The sequence below is a fragment of the Anticarsia gemmatalis genome, chromosome Z, assembly GCF_050436995.1.
Source record: "Anticarsia gemmatalis isolate Benzon Research Colony breed Stoneville strain chromosome Z, ilAntGemm2 primary, whole genome shotgun sequence".
Classification (NCBI taxonomy): Eukaryota; Metazoa; Arthropoda; class Insecta; order Lepidoptera; family Erebidae; genus Anticarsia; species Anticarsia gemmatalis.
In genome coordinates, this window is record NC_134776.1 from 7,762,075 (window position 1) to 7,784,713 (window position 22,639).

Sequence of the window (22,639 nt, forward strand, 5' to 3'; positions counted from 1 at the left end):
TCATAAGTGCCGTCACATGAGGTGTAGTCTCCACTTGATAATTTGAACACTAAACATATATCATATAGCAATAGGCTTGTCCCATGTTACATGAGATTAAACTGGTCAACGGCAAAACGCGAGTGCCTGAAGTTGAAGGCCTTTAATGTGGCTTAAGGACTGTTATCTTAATTGATACCAACCGGGACCGATTTTTTACGTGCCCCCCGAAGCACAGAGACGCTCAGTTCAAATAACACTATGCGGTCACCCATCTATGGAATGACCGCGCCATCGATTGCTTGACCCACAGATCGTTTACCGACCGGTGACTGGCTATGAGCGCCTCTTTTAGCTGATGTCTGTACAAAATACCAAACTAAAAGTCCACCGTTTACGTGCATCTGAATGAATCAAAGTTCATATTTCTGTGACAATATTTTGTTTCAAAACTTTTGTATGATTGATCGATTGTAGATGAAAATCTGCATAACGAATGTGTCCACTTTAAAACAAAATAGTTTGAATTGATCTGTAGAGGCAGTAACGAATATCACTATCTAGGTAAAGTTTTTATTGTGAATGACGCGATATCAACTTGTGTCATATATCTCAACCTGAAATAGACTTCTTATATAATAAGATAATTTAAATATAATAACAATATGTTTATAATAATCCTAATCAACGAAGACAAAAGTAGATCTTTTGAATTTGAATATAATAACAACATTTTTATAACAATCCTAATCAACGAAGACAAAATTAATACTTAAGTCCTTATTATAACATACAAACCAGTCTACCGTACGTTGGTTATCTCTTTCTATTCGTTGTCCCTTTTTTATGATACACGGAGAGCGAGAGGGGCAGAATGGGGTGCAGGTGGCGTAAACAACTTATTGGTGCAATAAACCATGAGCTAACGAAAACAAAGGATACCGATGGGTGTGTTTATGATTTCTGTTTTACTACACACTCTTAAAACTTCTTTACAATTTTGTTCTAAACTGTACTTACTCAAGTGTCCTACCAAAAAACATACAAAGTGAGAGCGTGCTGGCCGAGAGCGTGGTGTACCAACAGTTTTTTTCTATTCGAGAGCGTCCTGGCCGAGGGCGTCGTGGAATGAGAGCGTGCGCGTAATGGCCGGACCCAAAAATCATTCATATTGCAGAGTATAACTTTTATGGTAGTTTAAAATTTTACTGCCTTCATGCCACAATGGTTAAGATTACCACGCCAAAGAAGGTCGTGGGCTCGATTGCCACACAGAACAATTATTTGTGCAATCCACAGATATTTGTTACGGGTCTTTTTGTAATTCGTGTCCGTTGTTTGTTTGTAGTCTTCTCGACGCAAGAGCAACACTTATTGCGGGAGTTGTCTTAAAAGAAATTAAAAAAAAATCCTATGCATTCATATGAAATAGTGATAAATAATACATTGTCGAATTTAAATTATGGATAATATAGCAACATATTAAAGTAAAAAGACGTCTAGTACTTAAGACAGGACGCCGTAGATATATATCTACACCACCCGATCTTAGCCCGCCCTCATCCATCGGTCTCTAGTGAACCTTATCAGGTCGTTGGTCCACCTAGTAAGGATCTAGGAAGGACCTGCCTACGCTTTATCTTATTAAGGCTGCATTGAATTTAATGTTTAAAAATATATTTCCGTTCATAAGAAATCTCTTGCACCAAATAAACGAATGAAATTCAGATTTCAGTTGTAAGTGCAACAATTTGCAATTAAGTCTCATGAAATCAAACTTGTCTACGTGTAGTAAGCGGCGAATAATTACGTAGCTAATTTCACTTCCAACGTTCATAAAATGTACGTTCATTTATTTAACAATATTCATAAAAAACATAGTACATAATTTCCCCTAATCCTAATACATCGTAACCCACAGAACGGACCCGTACATAATACAAATCTTGGTGAGCTTTTCTTAAAAAGACGTGATGCTAAAAAACAGATACTATTTAATCAGTAAGTTTAAATTTCAACAAACTGCCAATCCGTTTTATCAATAGCTACTATTGTAATAATCTGGGTAAATCTTTTAACTATAAGAAAAGCAATGTTATTCTTAACATAGCCGCTTTTGTTGAAGCTAAAACAAACCTTTTTCTCCATTAAAATGAAGACAATCGCATTATGCAATTTAAAACTATAGAGTAGAAATGTTTTATGCAGATCATCTTACAAGACTACAATTAGTTTTGTTTTAATTAGAAATGAAAGCAATATTACTTTGAAGTTGTAAAAATGAGTGTACAAAGGAGACGCTAAATGAATCTCGCCAGCGCTTAGTCTTTTAATAACTATAAAGTTGGTGGAAGTTAAGTGATTGTCCTAGAAATGAGAGACAAAGAGAAATGTCTATTGAATAATGTCCGACTAATGAAAAAAAAAATATTGTTACTGATCTCGTGATACTGTCGGAGAAAGGTCGCAAGATGTATAGTTAAAATGATTCGAATAAAATACCAAGAGTATTGATAACCAGCATTAGTCAAATTTCGCTAGAAAACAATCTAAACTATTACCAATAAAGGAAAAAATAATTCAAAAGTGTATTTCACATCGATCATTGATATTTAAAGAACTAGTAAATTTATAAACATTTATTGGTTAATTACGTAATATTACAGAAAGATTAAGAATCGTAAAATAATTCTGCTTTTTCTTAAAAATGAGAGGCAGAAAGCCTTTCTAGCATTGCTAACTAAAGATCCAATTGAAATCTCATCGCAATCCCATGATTAGTTTCCTAAGACCTCTGTGAATGTCATTCAGTTAATATCCTGGACCAGTGAGCACTGATATTCGAGGGTATCTCGATATTACTTTGTCAAAGTCCCGTCGCAGCAAGCCGTTCACTCTCGATCTAGTCATTTGATCCTAGTTGGAATACATGATGCACATGCGTCCGTTTTGAGTCCCAATAGTCACTGCACAGTGCACGCATAAGATTTACAAAAACTAATCTCTTGAAAAAGCAGTTGAAAGTTACGCAGTTAAAGGCAGGACAAAAATAACTTTTATAGGAAAATAAACTAAGTTAAACCTATAAGAAATATGCCCACGACATGATTTTGAAGAAAATCAAGAGATTTAGTTTTATATCGTTACTGATTACAGTAAAAAAAAGGTAATATTATAATAGCAAGCGAGTCGAGTAACTCATAGAGAAATTAAGGAACTTTAAAACACTGCCTTGGCTTTGACTGATCGAAGTCAAAATCTTTATAAACATTAGTAAGTGTGTCACGCGAAAACGACTCAACCGATATGGGAAAAATTGCAGAATGATGAATTATTTATTTTATGGTACAGCAGGCAAAGCAGTGGACAGTGGCTAGTAGATGTCAATTGAATCGGTAAAGAGATTATCGTGTAGGTTCCTAACATAGCGCATAGATTGCTCGCTTATCCTATTTGTGGTAACGCTAGGTGCGGCTTGAACTTAATCAATGTACGGAAACTCATTAATTACAAAATTAATAGCTTGGGAGCGGACAGTAGTGCTCAGACGGCTGTTGTACAATGTTATATATATTCGCATGTTATCAAATTGTAATCGGGTTTCATTATGGGATTGATTGGAAATGGTGACGTCCGTGGTGTGGCTAAGGTGGTGACCACGTTCCTCACGTTGTAGGCCACTGTATTTATGATTCGACAAAGTCCATACACAACTAAATTTGTGTGCTCCATGATGATGACTTTCGAGGTTTGACGTTTCTTAATATTTCTAGCAATGACAAAGACAAAGACACAAAAAGTGTCTCGACTTTATTTTTACCTTACAGCCTGAAGGTTCACCAAATTCGATTTATTCCGATTTCGATTATAACCTCGTTAGAAAATGTGAAAACGTGGAAAACTTAGGTCGTTAGAATTGTATGTTTTCTCATAAAGTCAGTGCATTTACTTAAAGGGGGGAAGATAGATAGGGACGATTTTCAGTCAAGGCTGGGACTAATGTAGTTTATGCATAGCGGATGTTCTTGTTAGGGCGTAGGCGCCTGTGTGCCGACGTAATAACATAAAACATTCAATTATGAATGTCCCTGCACTCGTGTCCTTGCCAGAGCGTTAGGAAATCTAGGCTTTTGTGCCTACCTATTTAAGGCGCTTATTGGGTTGATGTTTGACGTTGTCGAAGTATGACTACGAGTATTTAACCTCTCATCCTAATTTCAACAAAATCAGTTGAATGGTTTTGTTCTGAAAGTTCGATAAACAGACATTTGCACTAGTATGAGCAGTGTGGAAGTGTGGATTTAACTCCTGCAAGTTGACATACTTGACAAGATACGCAATTTATACCTAGCCTAGGTCTATAAGCATCAATACAAAAATCTTGTTTGGTTGAAAAGTAAACTGAATACAACCAGCTCAAAACTACTATCCACGAATCACATGTGCATTCTTGCATTTTTGTTCCATGGGAAAATAGCATTGGCGACTAACGCACGCAAGATTTACGGTACGGTGACCACCATGAACGCTTCGTCATCAAACGTACCTTTAGTTATTTCATTTACCGTGAGTAATAAATGACTAAATCGTTCTAGGTTTTCCTTTCATCAAAACTATTGTCAGCTACGAAAGTTTGGGCAGGAGTATTTTAGTTTGAGCCTGTCCGTGCCTCTGATGTTTCGTATTAACGTCGGTTACGGTTGTCGCGTGCAGTCTCCGGCTAACAGTGAGCTTAAGCAACTTGACACAAGTCAAACCACTGACCACAGACAATTGTGTTTCAGAAATTAATTTTGACTGCAAAATGCCTTAGAAAGATAATGGGATGACTTTTTTTAAGTTGAAACATGTAGCCTGATTATTTAGCTACATACTAATAAACTACGTTAAGATTGTCTTAACTGTGTCCATACTAAAACTAAGGAAAAGTAAACATTTTACTCTATAAATCGTAATTTAACAGATAATGAAAATAATGTTTGTTAACTTAGAGCGCAATTTGTAACTGATAAAAGAGAATAAATATACTTCCAAAATCATTTGATCATAACCATCCCTTAGTAAACCATAGTCGAGTAACAAACAATAAGGTTATCAGCTCGGTCGAGGATTATACATCTAATTTTGAGAGGACGTGCCTCATTGCGACTTTAATTACGGATGCATCGAGCGAGGCTGCACTCCTAAATGTGTTAACAATTACTCACAGAATAATCAGTAGCCGATTCTCCACAGTCAGTACTGTCCAGTATCGAGAGTATGATATTTCAAATTTACTGCCAAAATAGTTCTTACAACGCCCGTTAGAGGCGCTGATCAGATTTTCATACAACATTTCTTGACAGCTAGCCGTTGTCGATAGACGAAAGTGGTTGAGAATTCGAGCTCCGTCTTCAAATCAAAGTACATCTTCATACACCGAATAAATATAGTAATTGATACAACATTCTCATTTTTTTTATCGTCAGTTCTAGTGAAAAGGCCGTGACGATACCTTACATGCCTGAGAGCTCTTCAAGCATGTTATTTCTTATGTATGCTAAATCATACAATTCTCACTCACAAAATTAAAAAATTATATAACAGTAACATAAGTCATTTGCTTTTACATTAGAATTAATTTCCATACTCGTAAATATAAACTCTAGAATACAAATAGCGTTGTTCAGCTTTTGAAACATGTTTCGGTCGGAATCTCTCGCCAGCTAAAAGGGACAATAGTAGAAATTCCGTACCATGATATTAAAATACACATGAATTGGGGAATATCAGTAGTCTGTCATTACCTGGTACAAATAAATGCAAACTGACAGAATGTTTACAGTCACATTCGTATACACAAACCGCATCCGAAACTGCGCTTGTAATTAAAACTCAAGTTTATTATAAATCAAACCTGTACTCGGAACTGTATGAAATTGCTTTTGAAATTTGAAAAGCATTCGGACATCGGATATGTAATATGAAATATGAATATTCATTAGTGAGTGATATGGACCGAGCAGTCTATAGAATGTCTCTTGCAGTTATTAATATGTCCCAAAGAGTAATAAGAAAATCTATAGGTGGGTATGCTAGGGGAGCCTGAGCATGACCGGAGCAGAAGCTGAGAATATTTTCATGTAGTAACTTTCAAACCACGACTTACCGCTCTTCTTAAATATTTTTTGCTAGGCCTATGAGCTCACTTTTGCTCGGCTCATAAGGCGTTTAAGTTCGAGTCTTAAAAGGTTGATGACCTTAAGAGTTTGCATAATAGTCCATACTCCATATTTCCGAAATAATATAAAAATGTTAATGTCTTTCTTTTATCCTTACATGGCTAAATTACTTAAGCATTTTTAAGACATTATAACAGAACATTGTCGGGGACATAATGGTAACGAATCGGTTATATTAGAATTCATTTTCTAAAATACTTTACTCCATTGAAAGATCAGTTGTCAAACGTTTTCCAGCTAAATATTAATTGCACATGCTCGAGAACAAGTAGTTCATAGGAATTTTACATAGGACACCTAAAATATCTTCACAAATATAGGTAAATTCGTTGGAAACGTATCGAAATATAGACTTTGAATTCTACGAACTGTACCTTAAGTAATATGAAATCAATATAAATTGTAAGACCCGACGCACGGTGGATCGAAAATCGGCTGTAGAAGACATAGGATCTCGATGTCGCGAATGTTATTTTTTTTTATGGAAATGTATTCTGCTGATCATTACTGTTCTATAAAATGTCATATGACGTAATTGTGTGCACAAATGGAAGAGTTATAATTTTTTTAAGAAAATTTTGTATGGAGCTGACATGAAAAATGAGCATATCTCTGGAATCGCAAGGTTGGCCGTTATATCCTTGCACACTGATATAGTACTATTTATTTGTGAATTTTCGACATACTTTATATCGCGGCATCACTTGCGATTTTTTTTCTAAAAATCGTCAAAATTTTCAAAAAAAAATTTTTGTTTATAATACATTTTAATACTTAAGTATGACAATAACAAGTGTAATTTACAATATTTTTTATGCTTAGACCAAAACGTTGTAAGAAATCACAAAATCGTACAACTTCTCCTCGAATGGTGTTCTCTGAACCTCGTATAATCTTTGTTTCGGGCCTCTGAAGCTTCTTCCGAAAGACTTCCAATTAGTACAAAAGCATTTACTGCAATTATGTCCCCTCCGTGAATCAACAATTTGTGGACAGTTGATGACATGTAGTACCCATCATACAGTTCCACGTATTTGCAGCGGTTGTTCTAGCGTATTCTTAAAATTTCGGCACGTCTACAAACTCTTCAGATGTGATAGCTCTCAGAATCACAGCAAATCTGTTTTTTTTTCTAAAAATCGTCAAAATTTAAAAATATATATATTATGTTTATGATACATTTTAATGCTTAAATATGACTATAATAAGTGTAATTTACAATATTTTTCATGCTTAGCCCAAAACATTCCAAGAAATCACAATTTCAAATTACTCCTCCTCGAACGGTGCTCTCTGAGCCTCTTAAAATCTTTGTTTCGGGCCTCTGAAGCGTCTTTCGCAAGACTTCCGAGTGGTACAATATCATTTATCATATTTTTATATATTATCATTTACTGCAATTATGTCCCCTCCGTGAATCAACAATTTGTGGACAGTTGATGTGCAGTAGGTACCCATCATACAGTTCCACGTATTTTCAGCGGTTGTTCTAGCGTATTCTTTAAATTTCGGCACGTCTACAAACTCTGCAGATGTGATAACTTGCAGAATCACAGCAAATCTGCATATTAGGTCTTCGTCTTATCCAAATACCGAACTTGTAACGGCAGGATAAACAAATGATATTAACACCAAGGTGGGGATTTGACGGTGATAGGGGGTTTGAAGATGATTCCAGCTCATTTATGACCTCTTTGGTTCCATTAAAGTTGATAGCTGACGGTGATACCGTATGGGTGAATCTAAAACCCTGCTCACCTATGTATTGGCATCCAGTCCAGTTTACTTTTGCGAAAGAATCCAAAGAAGTCGTCATAAATGAAAAAACTGCAATGGATAACCAAATAAAATCTCTCGTACCCTCAAAATGTCAAGTACTGAAATTAGTGACCAATTAATGGTGACGATGATTGATGGCAAAATTTTTGCATATCTGGCTGTAGCGAAGTGAAATGCGGCCTGCTCTACCTGTATTCGGCTAAGCCCACATAAATGAATAAGTTAGATGCCATTGCGTCAAAAACCGTTTCTTCTGGCGTGTATGAGTTCGGATTATCATCACTTCATGCCCGCATAAACGGAATGTCTTTTACACATAGCGTATCGTCTAGACTTCAAAAAGTGGTCTGCAAGAGGAAAAGGCCATCAAGAGACACTGCATTCACGAAAAAAACTCATCCAAGAATGATTCAGTGATGATCTCAACCATTTGATCGACATCATTAAGCGAGGATTAGACACAACTAACGATGGGAACACAGCAAGGCGATTTTTTGAGTTTCCTTGTAAAACTGCAGCGATCATTGGATTCGATGAAGACCTAATATGCAGATTTGCTGTGATTCTGAGAGCTATCACATCTGGAGAGTTTGTAGACGTGCCGAAATTTTAAGAATACGCTAGAACAACCGCTGCAAATACGTGGAACTGTATGATGGGTACTATATGTCATCAACTGTCCACAAATTGTTGATTCACGGAGGGGACATAATTGCAGTAAATGCTTTTGTACTAATTGGAAGTCTTTCGGAAGAAGCTTCAAAGGCCCGAAACAAAGATTATACGAGGTTCAGAGAACACCATTCGAGGAGAAGTAGTACGATTTTATGATTTCTTACAACGTTTTGGTCAAAGCATAAAAAATATTGTAAATTACACTTGTTATTGTCATACTTAAGCATTAAAATGTATTATAAACAAAAAATTTTTTTTGAAAATTTTGACGATTTTTAGAAAAAAAATCGCAAGTGATGCCGCGATATAAAGTATGTCAAAAATTCACAAATAAATAGTACTATATCAGTGTGCAAGGATATAACGGCCAACCTTGCGATTCCAGAGATATTCTCATTTTTCATGTCAGCTCCATACAAAATTTTCTTAAAAAAATTATAACTCTTCCATTTGTGCACACAATTACGTCATATGACATTTTATAGAACAGTAATGATCAGCAGAATACATTTCCATAAAAAAAAAATACATTCGCGACATCGAGATCCTATGTCTTCTACAGCCGATTTTCGATCCACAGTGCGACGTGGGGTATGACAAATTAGTTCAGTCTGCATTGAAGATGCAATTTACTAAGATACCAAGACTTTATATAAAGAATATTTCAAAAGGACTAACTAACTCACATAAAAGGCAATATGATGAGACGCCATACGGCTTTCAAATATATTTCTATTTTAAATAAAGATTTTCATTTTCATTTTCCGGAGTCAATGACCAGAGAAATAGAAAGAAAATTATACAGAAAACCGAATAGTAAGAATGAATGATGAAATAAATATTAGAAGTTATAAAGCTTCAATTGTTTATCATATAATTAATTCACGTAAAAGATTGTTGTAACGAAAGTAATTTGAGATAACATTTTTTATCTGATCTCAATTTTAGGCGAGTCTCCCACAAAAACTTCCAACAGTTTCTGTCATGGCATGTCAAAAAAATGGAACTTAACTATTTTCAAACAAACCTATGGGTTTATTTAACGTTAAAGCCAATATTTTGGCTTATAAACCACAGAGTTGCTGAATGCAAAGACGTCTAAGAGAAATATGATTGGCTTTGCTCTCGTACATTCCTTCCAGCATTTATCTGTTCAAAGCTGGTACATATTAAATTACAGAGCGCTTTTGAAAACGTTCGGTTTGTGTATTAGACAGACTGTAATACGTTGCATTGCAATGTAAAATTAGTGCCGAATATTAGATCTGAACAGGAAATAGAGATATTAGCAATTTTAGATCATCATACGATTTCGATTAAAATGGTAAATAGATACTTGTTCTTACTGCTGTAACGAGATTTTTTACTATTATCGACAAGTTACCTATCTATGGATAGTTTTGTAAGAAAATCTAATCAGCGCCTCTACCGGGTGAACCTGCGAACTGTTTTTATAGTACATTTTAAACGTCATAATCTCATTACTTGATACTCGATGTTGAGAATCACGCAACTGTATGACAAGATTAAAGTTTATTTTAGTCTAAACTAGTATTATTAATAAGAAATTATAAAAGTTTGTGTGAATGACAAATTACTGAACTATTTTAGATAAAATATGATTCACTGGTAGTTTAAAACCACTCATAAAATACCCCGAAAAAATTATACACTTTCAGGCACGTGCAGATGCTTTATATGATAAGACAGTATCACAGTCTATCATTCCTTCTAATAAATATATTATCATCGCAGTACTAAACAGTCAGTATATATTTTCGATCTAAATCGAACTGGTATGTATCCTAGCATGCATTCAACACCAGTCAAGCAGCAAACGACCGGTGTCGGACATAGCTCTTACATACCACATTCTTGTACAATCTCACACCCCGTGAAAAACCTGTATAATATGCCATATAACTTTGAATATCTGAATATAGCAGCAAATTGCTTAGAGGGTAGTAAAAAAACAAATATATTGGAAAACTGGCTTCCTAGTATCTCGTTGCAAGTTAATTATTACTATTAAAATTACGGAGAAAAGTAATCATCGAATCAAATGTTTTGCAAAAAATATTGACGATCGCTTTTTTACTCAAAAATGTGATTCCATTTTCCATTATTTTGTATTTCAAAAAACGAAAAACACACAATACATAACAAACACGAGATATGACTTTACACTGAAAAATTTAATTCCGTTGAATTGTAATGGAGTCAAATAGAAATAATTGCTTTGCTCAATACATCAAACAAACTAAAACGTTCTCTGAAATTCAAAAACTATGATTGTGCTCGATGATGTTCGAAAAATATTTGATATATATTTTCGTTCAATTCGCATCTTGTGATTATTCGCAATACTAGCGTTTTACGTCACTAAACCTATGCTATTGTGACTATGACTAACTATGACTTCTAATAAAACATTTAAGATCGAATGACGTGAGATTTACCCAAATATCCGTAAATATGTATAAAAACTTATAATTTACGTTGCAGTTTACAATGACAATGATAGATAACAAAAATATTCATTATATTTTTTAGTCCCATCTGCACTCATAAGCTGTATCCAAAATGCAATATTCGAACTAAACTGGATTGGTCAACTGGTGTCTGTAGGCATAGGCTAACAAAATCGTCGAACCAAAAACTAATGGACACCTTTTATAAACACGCTGGCCGTTGACCGTCGCATCAGTCGCAATCAAAATCGGGATGCACTGATGCGAGGGTTAACGCGTAAACTCTGTCATCGCAAAACATACGATAGTAAATATCCCTCGCACCGGTGTATCAACAGTGACTCCACAAAGGACTTTATCCCCTGTATTTTATTTGTAAATAAGTTGGAAACGCAAGCTTTTAATATACCCCGTGAAACTGCACTAAAATATACTTTATACGGCAGGTCGCATGATACTAAACAGATAACTTGTTTCATTTTCAAACTCATTTACGACTTCATATTATTATGTTTATATCAAACTAGCTGACCATTGCGGATTCACCTGTGTCGCTTTTGGATGATATAAAAACCGGCAGAGTGCAGGATTTTGCAAGCAACGCCGCTTTCTCCAACCCACAGTTACTTTCGTTTATATTACAGTTAATATACAGTAATACACAAAAACAGCTTTACAATTATTGTGAAATTGTACAGCTGTTATTTTAATAAATAATTGTATTCTATACTTAGCAGTTGGATAAACAGATGTTGTATACATATATGCCCAGCCGAGGATAATCTTAAAATCTTGTAGTCTCTGTGGAAGCCTTTCAAATTCTTAATAGACATATTATGGCACACCACCTTAACGACAAACTATATACGAGCTCGTATGTTGCTTCCCCTCGTAAAATATTTCCCAATGAGTTCCTGTCTGCGAATGCACCGTAAGAGATATTTTCTCGCTGAAATGTGAGGAGACGTACAACATTTTTCTGTAACATTTTCAACTGCTATGAACTGTTTCAATGTGAAATATTTCTATTAATTCTCTCGTACTTAAATAAAAATACTTCCGAGTGAGTTCGACGCGGTTTAGTTTTAGCTTCGAAATATTTTTTCCAGAAGTTTCGAATTCCTTTTAGCGCTCTGCGATTTAATTCAATGTGTTATACGAGATGTTGTCAGATAATATACGAGAAAAATGCCATACAACATTTTAGTTCAGGCGCAAACACTTTTAGCGTTAAGTGATAATAAAAAAATATTTAAATGAAAGTAACTTGTGATGAACAAATTAATGAGACTTTTTTGTAAACAATTTTTATCATGTCGCTTTATGTTACTCAATTTCTAAACTTTACGAGTGATTATTAGTTTTTTCAAACTGGACTTAAAACAATGCTCATTATCGAGACCCCAATGATGGTCCTAGCGCGGTGCACTGACAGTATCAAAATAACCACATCAAAGGCTCAAATAAAAGTAATAAATAATTGCAGTTAATTTGTCAAAAGACAATAAATGTATCATTAATTATATTTCAACAGAACTCGAAATTATTATTACGATAATTAATACGTTTTTGCAGAATATGCTGCAGCACAAAGAGCCAAAGCATTCTTCGCCCAATTTGACAAAATGCCAGCTGATTTCACAAATTATTTGCCATTATTTATGAATCAATTCAATAAGTTTGTTTAAAATTTACTGAACAGTGATCATGCTCAAAAAAAATGTTACGATAGTCTAATATACTATCGCAAAGTGCAACTGTAGCCCAATAGTGTATTCGCTTACCGACTCAAAACAACACTAACACATATTTTCGAGGTTGGCTGCATCGTAAAGAAAATACTAGCGGTGTGCCGATTTCAACATAGTTGGAACAAAGGCTAGGCTGGCGATGATGCCAACCTATAAGGCCATCAATAAAAGTACTCTAAATTTCAAACAACAATAGTTTAACACACTTAGATTACTTATGGATTGAGTACTTTAATATGTAGAACACAAAACTTAGGAAGCAATTTTTACTTTTGTAACGGCTACGTAGCCCCTATATGATTAATCTTTACAGTCAGTACCGTCGAGTGTCGAATGCTTGACATTAAAATGTATTGCCAAATTAGGCGCTGATTTAGTGCAAAATTTCTTGATAGCTAACCGGTTGCTGGTAGTTGATAGTGATCGAGATTCGAGCTACTGAAGAGAAAACCGAAATGCATCTAGAAATATACATTTTAAATTGACAAGAGTTATTGAAATATGAGCAACATCGCGCTTGTTGATGTTCGAAATGTTTGCAAGAGTCTAAACGTCCTGATTGATACGAAAAGTTCTCTAACTTTTCCTTCAGATGCGACAACTTAGATGCTCGCTCAAATGCACTGAATAAAGTTATGAGAAACTTTTAATTGGGGAACATGCAAAGCACTGACATTGAAAGAATTTTGTGCAGTTTACCTTTGATACATATTTTGTCAGGTAGTTCGTACATACATACATACAAACATTGCAATTTCTGATATTTTGCAGTTAGGCAAGTGAAATTGAAGACTATTTAAGCGTTATCGAATAGTTTGTGAATTTGATAGACCTTCGTCTACACATTGATGTACGAGTATAAGAGACCTAAAGTTATTTAAGAAATATAATATAATACAAAAACGTAATATTTCAGTCACATAACAATTGCACATTATAATAATAATTTTAATGAGATTACTATTGTTTTGTTGTGCCTTCGCATATTATTTTGAACTTCTCAGAACATCAAGTGCTTGAAGAGTCGTACTGTACGCCGCACGCTTCCTGCAAGAAGATCTTATGTAGTCTTAAGATGTTATCATATTATTATAAAGCTTTTCTTCCACTGAAATGTAGTATTTTCCTTTATTGTATTGCTAGAAGGCTGAAAAGATAAAATGGTTGCGTAATATTACTATATAAATGATGTTTACTTAAACGAGCAATGCAACTGTTGCATCTAAATTCAAAATATCCTTTTTTTTATAAACTTTATACAAAATATTTAAAATGGTCATATAATTTTTTGACCGTTACAAAACGGGTTGGTCGTGAGAAGAAAAGACAAGAAACTCTTTTTTATAACGTGTGTAAAAAATATAAAGATTTGATTTTCCTGTCACGGTGAAACTAAAACTCCCGGAAAAATGGACCTTTGAGGAATAACGACATTTTTTTTACGACAAGGTTTTTCAAGTAAAAAAAAAGTTATAACTTTTGCTCCAAAATTAGGTATAAAGTATGTAGGGATATAGAGATAAAAACAATCATCAGTGCCAGCCCATATTTCAGTGCCAGCCGCTTTTATAAAGCACCTTATGTTTAATACGTGGTCTAATTATTTCCACGCAAAATTTCGTCAAAATCAGTTCAATGGTTTAGTCGTGGGGTCGTGTAAACATATGTAGTCTTTTAGCCTAGATACGTCTAAAATACTTCTAACTAATTTCCTAATCAAACAAAATAAATAGCAAGAGTAAGAAGGTAAATGCGTATCCATCGTACTAATTAGCAAACGCGTAATAGAATATCCTAAGATCGAACTGTTACAAAACAAGGTGATGTTAGATTTCTTACTAGTAGTTTAGCTAATACGTAAATGTGGATCCAGGCGTTTAATCTCCTAATTGGATACTACGACGTAAGTTCAACTCGTAGATAGTCGTAGTAAACAAAGTTGTGGTATTCTTATAGGTTAATTATCGACGCCATATAACCGTGTCGTGTGCGATCAGTAGCGCGGTTTTCTACACTCGGTACTGTCATGTATCAAGAATATGACGTTGAAATTGTACTGCAAAAATAGTTCCGACGGCACCGCTAGAGGCGCTGATCAGATTGTCATACATTTGTTGTCGATAGTCGAAATCGACCCTTAGGTTTACTGCACGATAAATTTTGCTTCTTAGTGTCTTTATTCATCTCCAGTTAAAGGGGAAATAACTACTCCATTTTATATTTGTAATGAGATTAAGAACGAAAATAATTTATTAATTATCAGTAAGTTCGTTGATGTCTTTTAAACCGCGCCCTCGCGGTGTTCCCATTCAATGAATTCTCTTTGTGAAACGTCGTTTTCTCATCATCTTCTCTAATTAATATTGAAGATATGATTTCCTTGTTTACTTTCCACGTTTTCATTCATATCGTTAGTATTTCAAAATCATGTCAAGTATCAGTGCGAAAATTTATAACACTTATCGCGTTATCGTGATTAAAAGTAAAAATGTAACAAACAGACAAACAAACAAGTTACGCGACAATCTCGACGACTCTCCGGGGACAAAAACCTGATTGCTATGATTTTTATCTTAAACTATTGATTTGCAACATCAGAAACACGTAAGTGCTTACTTACTTTTTTTCATGAATGTAAAAGCAAGTACGAAATTGCCAGTTCGCACTATTTTCAAGATACGCATACATACATAATATCGCGCCTGTTATACCCACAAGTGAAGGCAGAGCTCTACGAACACCACCACGTTTTGCATATAAAGGAGGTGAGCCTATTGCCATACACAGACACAAATCATGCTAAATAATAAAAAAGAATTTAGGACTGAGTCGCGATAATGTTTTCAGTGTTCAAATATAAAAATCTATTATGTCTGGATAAAAGTTATAGCAAGGGCGTTTAAAATCATTCATTTGGTTGCTTTACTATCCTTGGCTGACCGAAATTAAAATTACCACAAAAGTTATAAATACAAGCAATCATTACGTGGGTAGCAACAGACAATGATATTTATGAACCAAAACATCCGCTATTTCGCGTAATATCTCTAATAAGAACCTGCTAATTGGCTGGTCGGCATTGACAAGCAGATTCCTATGAAAACAATACGTTGACATACAATATTCTAAGGGAATCTCGTCACCCATGGTCGTGTATTAAACGTGGCCACCGGAGCGCACCGGTCGTCATTCGATTTTTGGAATCGATTTTTTTTTATGTGGTTTAATCCAAATCATTTCTTAACAAAAAAATATTAGGTATATTTTTTTATAAAAAATTGAAACTAACACCGTTATCTACATATTATAATATGACTGTAATTCATAGTCTGCCTTGCATGTGTCCATTCTGTAAATTGCATCGATATCAATTCCGAATAGCAAAATAAAAGTATGTCCCAATCTTTCAGTGCTTTTTCAATATTTTGTTCCGAAAACGAATCCTTTATCCCTTGTTAATTGGACCTCTCAAGTTTAATCTTGCATTTTTAAGCACGTCGTTTCTTTTAGCACATGCGCATGGGTATCCATTCCAAATTAGTTAAGCCGTTTTAATGTGAAAGCGGGACAGAAAAAATTACACACTTTCACATGTATAACCCTTTCCTCTGACTTTCATAACTCAATTAAAAAATAAAGTTGACGAATGCTACGAGCAAGAATGGAAAAACTTCAAAATAATAGGTACTCTTACAAGACAATTGTCATTCGATCACCATCATCACTATCACTAAATTACGGAAAGTTAAGGAAAATACTGATAACATATAATTAATCGCTTCTTAGAAAAATGTAATAGTGAGCCCTCTGTTACGACGGGTGATTTTCTACTACTATCGACTACCAATAGTCTAGCCGTCTGTAGTAGGAACTATCGTAAGATTTTGTACACAAAAATTATGAGCGCCTCTAGCGGGTATTGTAAAAACTTATTTTGCAGTACATCTTAATAATTGTCGAACTCTCGCAGTAGCCATGTGTACATAAAAATTAGGACCAACAGAAAATACCACAGGTCTAAATCTAATGTTTTAATGCTGTGCATGTGTATAGTCCAATTCGGCTTAATTTTTGAAGTCTAAGTGTACTTTAAAATTCTGCCTATAAATATTTCGAAGTATTGTTATTGATATGGCTGCAAAATACATTCTATCTAGGTCATCTTCTTATTAAATGATAATGTTCATTTTTATCATTATAAAAACATCTTTATTTATTTTGTCACTTGTATTTCGCTACGTACAACGTTCAAATATTCTTTTAATATATGCCTATCCAAAAAAAACAAAATTGAGATTTTAAGTTTGTGTGTACTACAATTATTATGTCTTTTAATAACATGATACTGTAGAACTAGATAAGACAAACAAAATAGTATGGAATATTTTTATAATAGTGTCTACTGACGTCATGAACGAATCTGCTAATAAACATAGCTAATAATTGCGAGGTATTGTTTAGTTAAAGTCACCTTGTCGACCCTTGCCCATCCCACAAGTGTAACCAAAAACCGTAAAAGTCCAACATCGGTATATTATTTTTTCTAAGTAATGTCCAAGCTTCTCAATTAGTTGGGAACATTTGAAAACTATTAGTTTCTAAAAACCTCCTTTGTACCAAGAATTTTGTGTCACATAACTAACCCAGGGTATCTCATTCAGGTCTTGGTAAAACATAAAAAAGTTATTCTTATTTCATACATAGCACTTGTGCTGCCGGATAGTTTATATTTATTTAAATTTTCTATTGTTAGTCAAATAGACAACCGGCTAAAGAACAAAAGCATGCCAATAATAATATGTAACTACATTCAAATTCTATCGTAGTGTTTGAAAATTTTCTTAACCTTGACCATAACCGAAGGGAAAATCTTTTCCCGCACGGAAAACTGTTCTCAAAATTCTCCTATCAAAGCAACAGGTAAAACCCGTGGTAGACTTATAAAACAGATTTTTCCCGCCATATTCTCAACTTATTATCAAGTTAAAATGTTTTTATATGACAAACTAATATTTTATGCGAATTGCAACGATATTTTGTAGTTAGTAAAGCCTATTTTAGGTTATAGCGCATAAGTCCTTTTATAGGTCAGAGCGTGCCCATTCCTAGAACTGTAAGCGGGGTGCGATGGGAGGAGCGTAAGTTCGCGGGCCTGTCGTATTTAGTGCTACGGGAGCACAAGCCATGGTTACACCTGCCATGCGCCCGTCCCGGTGAGTAACGGCATTACAGCTCCCGACTCTCGTAACACAACTCATGTCACTCGTTAAAACTATTCTGCAGGAATATTGAAAAGTTTAAAAACTTTTTAAATGTTTAAATATATAGTAACTGACTTTATTCCTTTTCTATTTAGTGATTTATTTAAATCATTTATAAACTTTTTTTCGTTAGACGGGAATCGTGTTTTACTTTCCACAATGCGTCGGTGAGTGTTGTGTTCCATAAATCGAATTGTTGAGTTCAAACTTAAGAAGTGTCGCGACTTTGAAACTATTTTCAAACTTTTTTATTTTGATAAAGTGATTAGCAGTGCGCGCTTAATAAATTTTTTGTAAACCATTAATAAGTTTAATAGCCACCCTCAATTAACGAATAATTATTATTTTAGGTCGCAATTAAATATGGCGTCACATAGCTTGCGGCGGTCGCCGACAATAAATAATCTAGCATCTTTTGAAGACACTGAAGTGTCAGAATTTCAACGAGTTTCCATCCCAATCCCGCCTGCTAATGTTGATAGCAGCTCTTCGGACAGCAACAGTAGTCGACATTTATTGGATACGATTATTGAAGTCTCGGAGACCACGGAGTACTCCGAGTCAGACGACTCGTCAGATTACGAAACGTCTTCAGAAGGACTAGAGTCGGTTGAAATTGAAATATTCCATTACTTAAAAAATAATCCCAGGCACTGGGAAAATGAACCTGAGAGGCCCTGGTGGTATACCATGATCGCTCAATTCTTTTCGAGGGCCGCTAGGTTTACTAGCCAACATATTTATATAATACTTGTTCTGCATTTATTAATCTTAGGATGTACGATTTATCCGTACATCGGTAAGGTACAACTTCAAAAAAATATTTTTTTGTATTTATATAAAATACTTTATGCTTTCCATAATTAAGACCTTAGACTTATTTTATTGTACCTCTATATAAGAAAAATAAGTGTTTGTGATACCTATCTGTTAAAATGTTTAAAACTGTTGAAAAGTTATGTTCATTTTGAGAAATATGTTTCAAGTGTTTAATATTATTAGTTTCAAAATTGTCGGCTATACGGTTTTTTATCTGTAAATGTAATATAATTATATAGTACTATATAGCAAATACATTTTGTGAAATTCTTGACTGTTCTTTCGAGTTAATGCCGTCTTGGTTAAAAATAAACTGGTACGTATCTATATAAAAAAAAAAATAAGTTTTATAGAAATGTTTAATGGTTTTTAAATTGTTGTCGTTTGTCCACAGTACCCTATGATCAAGTTGAAACGGATTCGGCTCTCGTTCAAATGTTCGCTCACGTCAATGCCCCAACATGCAAATATATCGTGGTAATCGGTGCCCTCGCAGGACTCACCGTTTCCATGTTTGGATCGATGTTTCCTCTTCCCCGCGTGGTCTATGCGATGGCACAAGATGGCCTTATTTTCCGGTAAGTCTAATGCTGCATTCAATTTTTCAATGATCATAATCGATGTTTTTAATTTAACGTTTAACTATTTTATTCTGTATTTTCTGTTGTTTTACGTAAGTTCTGTTATAATTCTCATCTGATTTTCATTTGACTGTTCTTTTTTTATATTTTATGTGCAAGTTGCTTTTATTGAAACTTTTCAGAGAAGGATATTTCGAAGTGAAGTCGTGTATTATGTAGTGTCGAACCGAATAAACTCTGCGTTTGTGTCTCATTTGAAATAATTAATTTTGTGAACAAATCTTTTTTTAATAAGTACATTGGAAAACTATACGTTGACATGCTTTGTGATCGTATATCGCCTATGAAACCCACTCAATTCATTTTTGAATTCAATTGAATTCATTCTCGGACAATGATATATATCAAAGTTTGAAAACAATACCAGCCGTCATTGTATTCCAACTTAAAATCTATCGTAATATTTTGTTCGTGAAATATTATATTTTCAATATTTTAATTCAGTAATTCATAATTTGAAACTTACATAATATTATTATACTATGGCGATCCCGTTAATTTATTTCCTTTTCAAACTTGTCCGGTTATTTTGGTTCAGTAGTTTGCGAGTGGATCACTCACAGAAATCACCAAATATAACAATCGTCGAAGCAAATCGCTCCTTCAATGCAAAAGGGCCACAACTCAAAAAAAAATGAAAATCGTTTTATAGCAAAAATGACACCTGAACCGACTATATTTCATAGTAAAAAAAAACCCCCATCATTTTTGCTTATATTATGGCTGCACTGACTTACTGCCCTTTTTGCATTAGCTCACTTTAACAGGTAATGTCAGTGCAAAACAGCCACTTTGTGAGTTGCGCCCGGAGATTCAACGCAAATGCTCGTCAGTTGCGTGAAAAAGTGCTACAATCCAAAATACGCCGGTGTTGGGTGCAAAATTTCTAGTTAATGTGATTATATTTTACAATACAAAACTGCCATATTTTGGAAAACGTCCTTTTTGCATTCTAACTATAGTATTTGTTACCATATTTTGTAATACAAAAGTGCCATATTTCTGAAAACGACCGTTTTCCATTCAAACACTAGTATTTGTTATTATATTTTGTAGTAGCATATTTTGAAATACGTCCCTTTTGCATTCAATTATTGTGGAATAAATAATTATTTTTAGCATGCTAGAATGGGAAGGCCATAAATATGGCCGTCTGGCATGATAATAATTTTAGTTTTCGTTAAAATTTTCGAAATGAAATTTAACATTTTGATGCAAGGAAAGGCAAGGGGGGACCCTTCCCTTTCAAATCGCCCTTGTAGCGGCAAGATCCGACTAGTCCTTTTCAAATGCGTCTAGGTCATCCCGCCATCTCCGTTTAGGTCTCCCGCGTCTGCGATAACCATCCTCTGGCATCCAGTTGGTAGATATGCGGGCCCACCTTTCAAGATGCAAGCGGATAATGTGGCCGGCCCAGTTCCATTTCAACTTGGCGGTCTTCTTCCCTAAATCGGCTGTGCGAGTTTGGGAGCGCAGTATAGAATTTTGGACGTGATCTGTTCTTCTTACATCTGATATACTACGCTCCATTTCTCTGTGGCAAACCTTCGGTTTCTACTTTTGGTTTTCCGTAAGGGACCATGTTTGGGCACCGTAGGTTAGGACGGGTAGTATAAACATTTCGACGAACTTCCGCTTTAGTGACAGTGGAAGGTTACCTTTCATTAGCTCTTTCATGGACCAGGAGCTCTTCCAGGCACTTGTGACACGTTTGTCCAACTCTTTGTCCCGTCGGTTGTTAAAAGAGGTTATCTGGCTCAAGTAAGTGTACTCGTCGACATAGTGTACGACGTGCCCGCCTACCTCGACACTACGTTTTGTGTCGTTGGTCATAACCTGGGTTTTTGTACGGTTCTTACTTAGTCCAATCTGAAGGCTTGCCGTGCTCAGATCTTTGAGCATTGATTCGAGTTCCAATGCACAGGAAGAGAAGAGGACAATGTCGTCTGCAAAACGAAGGTTTGTTAACTGTTTGCCACTAACAAAAAAGCCGTTTGATTGCCGGCAGGCTCCTAAAAATTTTATTCGAGGGTGCTGGTAAGTAATTTGCGAGATAGCGGGTCTTCCTGTTTCAAGCTTCTTTGGATTTAGAGAGATTGTTGTATATTATTTTGATGAGTTTGATGTATGTAGCTTCGATTCTACATAGTATCTTTAAGAAAGTCTTGGTTATGGAGTGATGATTCTTAGCGGAATGACTGATGCTGCCAAAAGCTTTGGAATAATCCACGAATGCTAAATATAAAGGTTTGTTAAACTCATAAAACTTTTCTATTATCTTATTTCTTTAATACTGCTGCTGCACTCAGTCTACCCGTCACGTTACCCATAATCATTGATTGATGATGATGATTGATGTTTAATTTTACTGAATAATTAAAGTTACGCACAAAGTTGATCTCTATTATATTACTTACTTAATAATAAGTAGAGATTTTTTAATTTAGATTGTTTAATACAATGTTTTCCTGGTGTCTATTCACTTATGGTTTTATTTACTAATAAGATTTAACTTTTTGATACGGTTTTTTACCAAAAAATTCACAAAAAACCATTTTTATTTGCAAAACTGTGTTTAATTTTTGACATATTTTTCATGATATTGGTTCAAATTTTGAATGCAAAACGGACTTATATCCTTTTTTTTCTTAATAGGCAACAGATATTACAAAGTTTATATTGTAGATAGATAGAGCTAAAAAATACGCATCTAATGATATATTAACATCTTATATTTAATTAATAAATATATAAAATATTATAAAAAAACAGTTTCAAAAATTTGTTTTGGCTCTCCTGTAAAATTTATAGTTTTCGATTTGTGGCCCTTTTGTATTCAAGGAGCGAAATGTCCGAGTGTTCATTTATTTTTTACTTAGGGGTTTGTAACAACTGTTTCTTTTTTATTAATAGGAACTTTTTCAAAAATACGACCACCACTGACGAATATGGATCTTACAAATACGAGTATGATTGGTTTCGCGTGGGAATTAAGCCTCCACGGGTTAAGAGGTGATTGTACCTTGCAGAAATTTGCTTTGA

The 22,639-nt window shown here is 34.6% G+C and overlaps 1 protein-coding gene across 3 annotated transcripts in view; it reads left to right on the plus strand.

Moving 5' to 3' along the window:
• LOC142986377 (solute carrier family 7 member 14) overlaps positions 1–22,639 on the plus strand; it is a 229,566-nt gene that overhangs the window by 140,064 nt on the left and 66,863 nt on the right. For all 3 annotated transcript variants that reach the window (XM_076134848.1, XM_076134850.1, XM_076134849.1), the window contains exon 9: positions 19,351–19,534. In XM_076134848.1, coding sequence (XP_075990963.1) covers positions 19,351–19,534 — 184 coding nt within the window. The remainder of the gene's footprint in view (positions 1–19,350; positions 19,535–22,639) is intronic.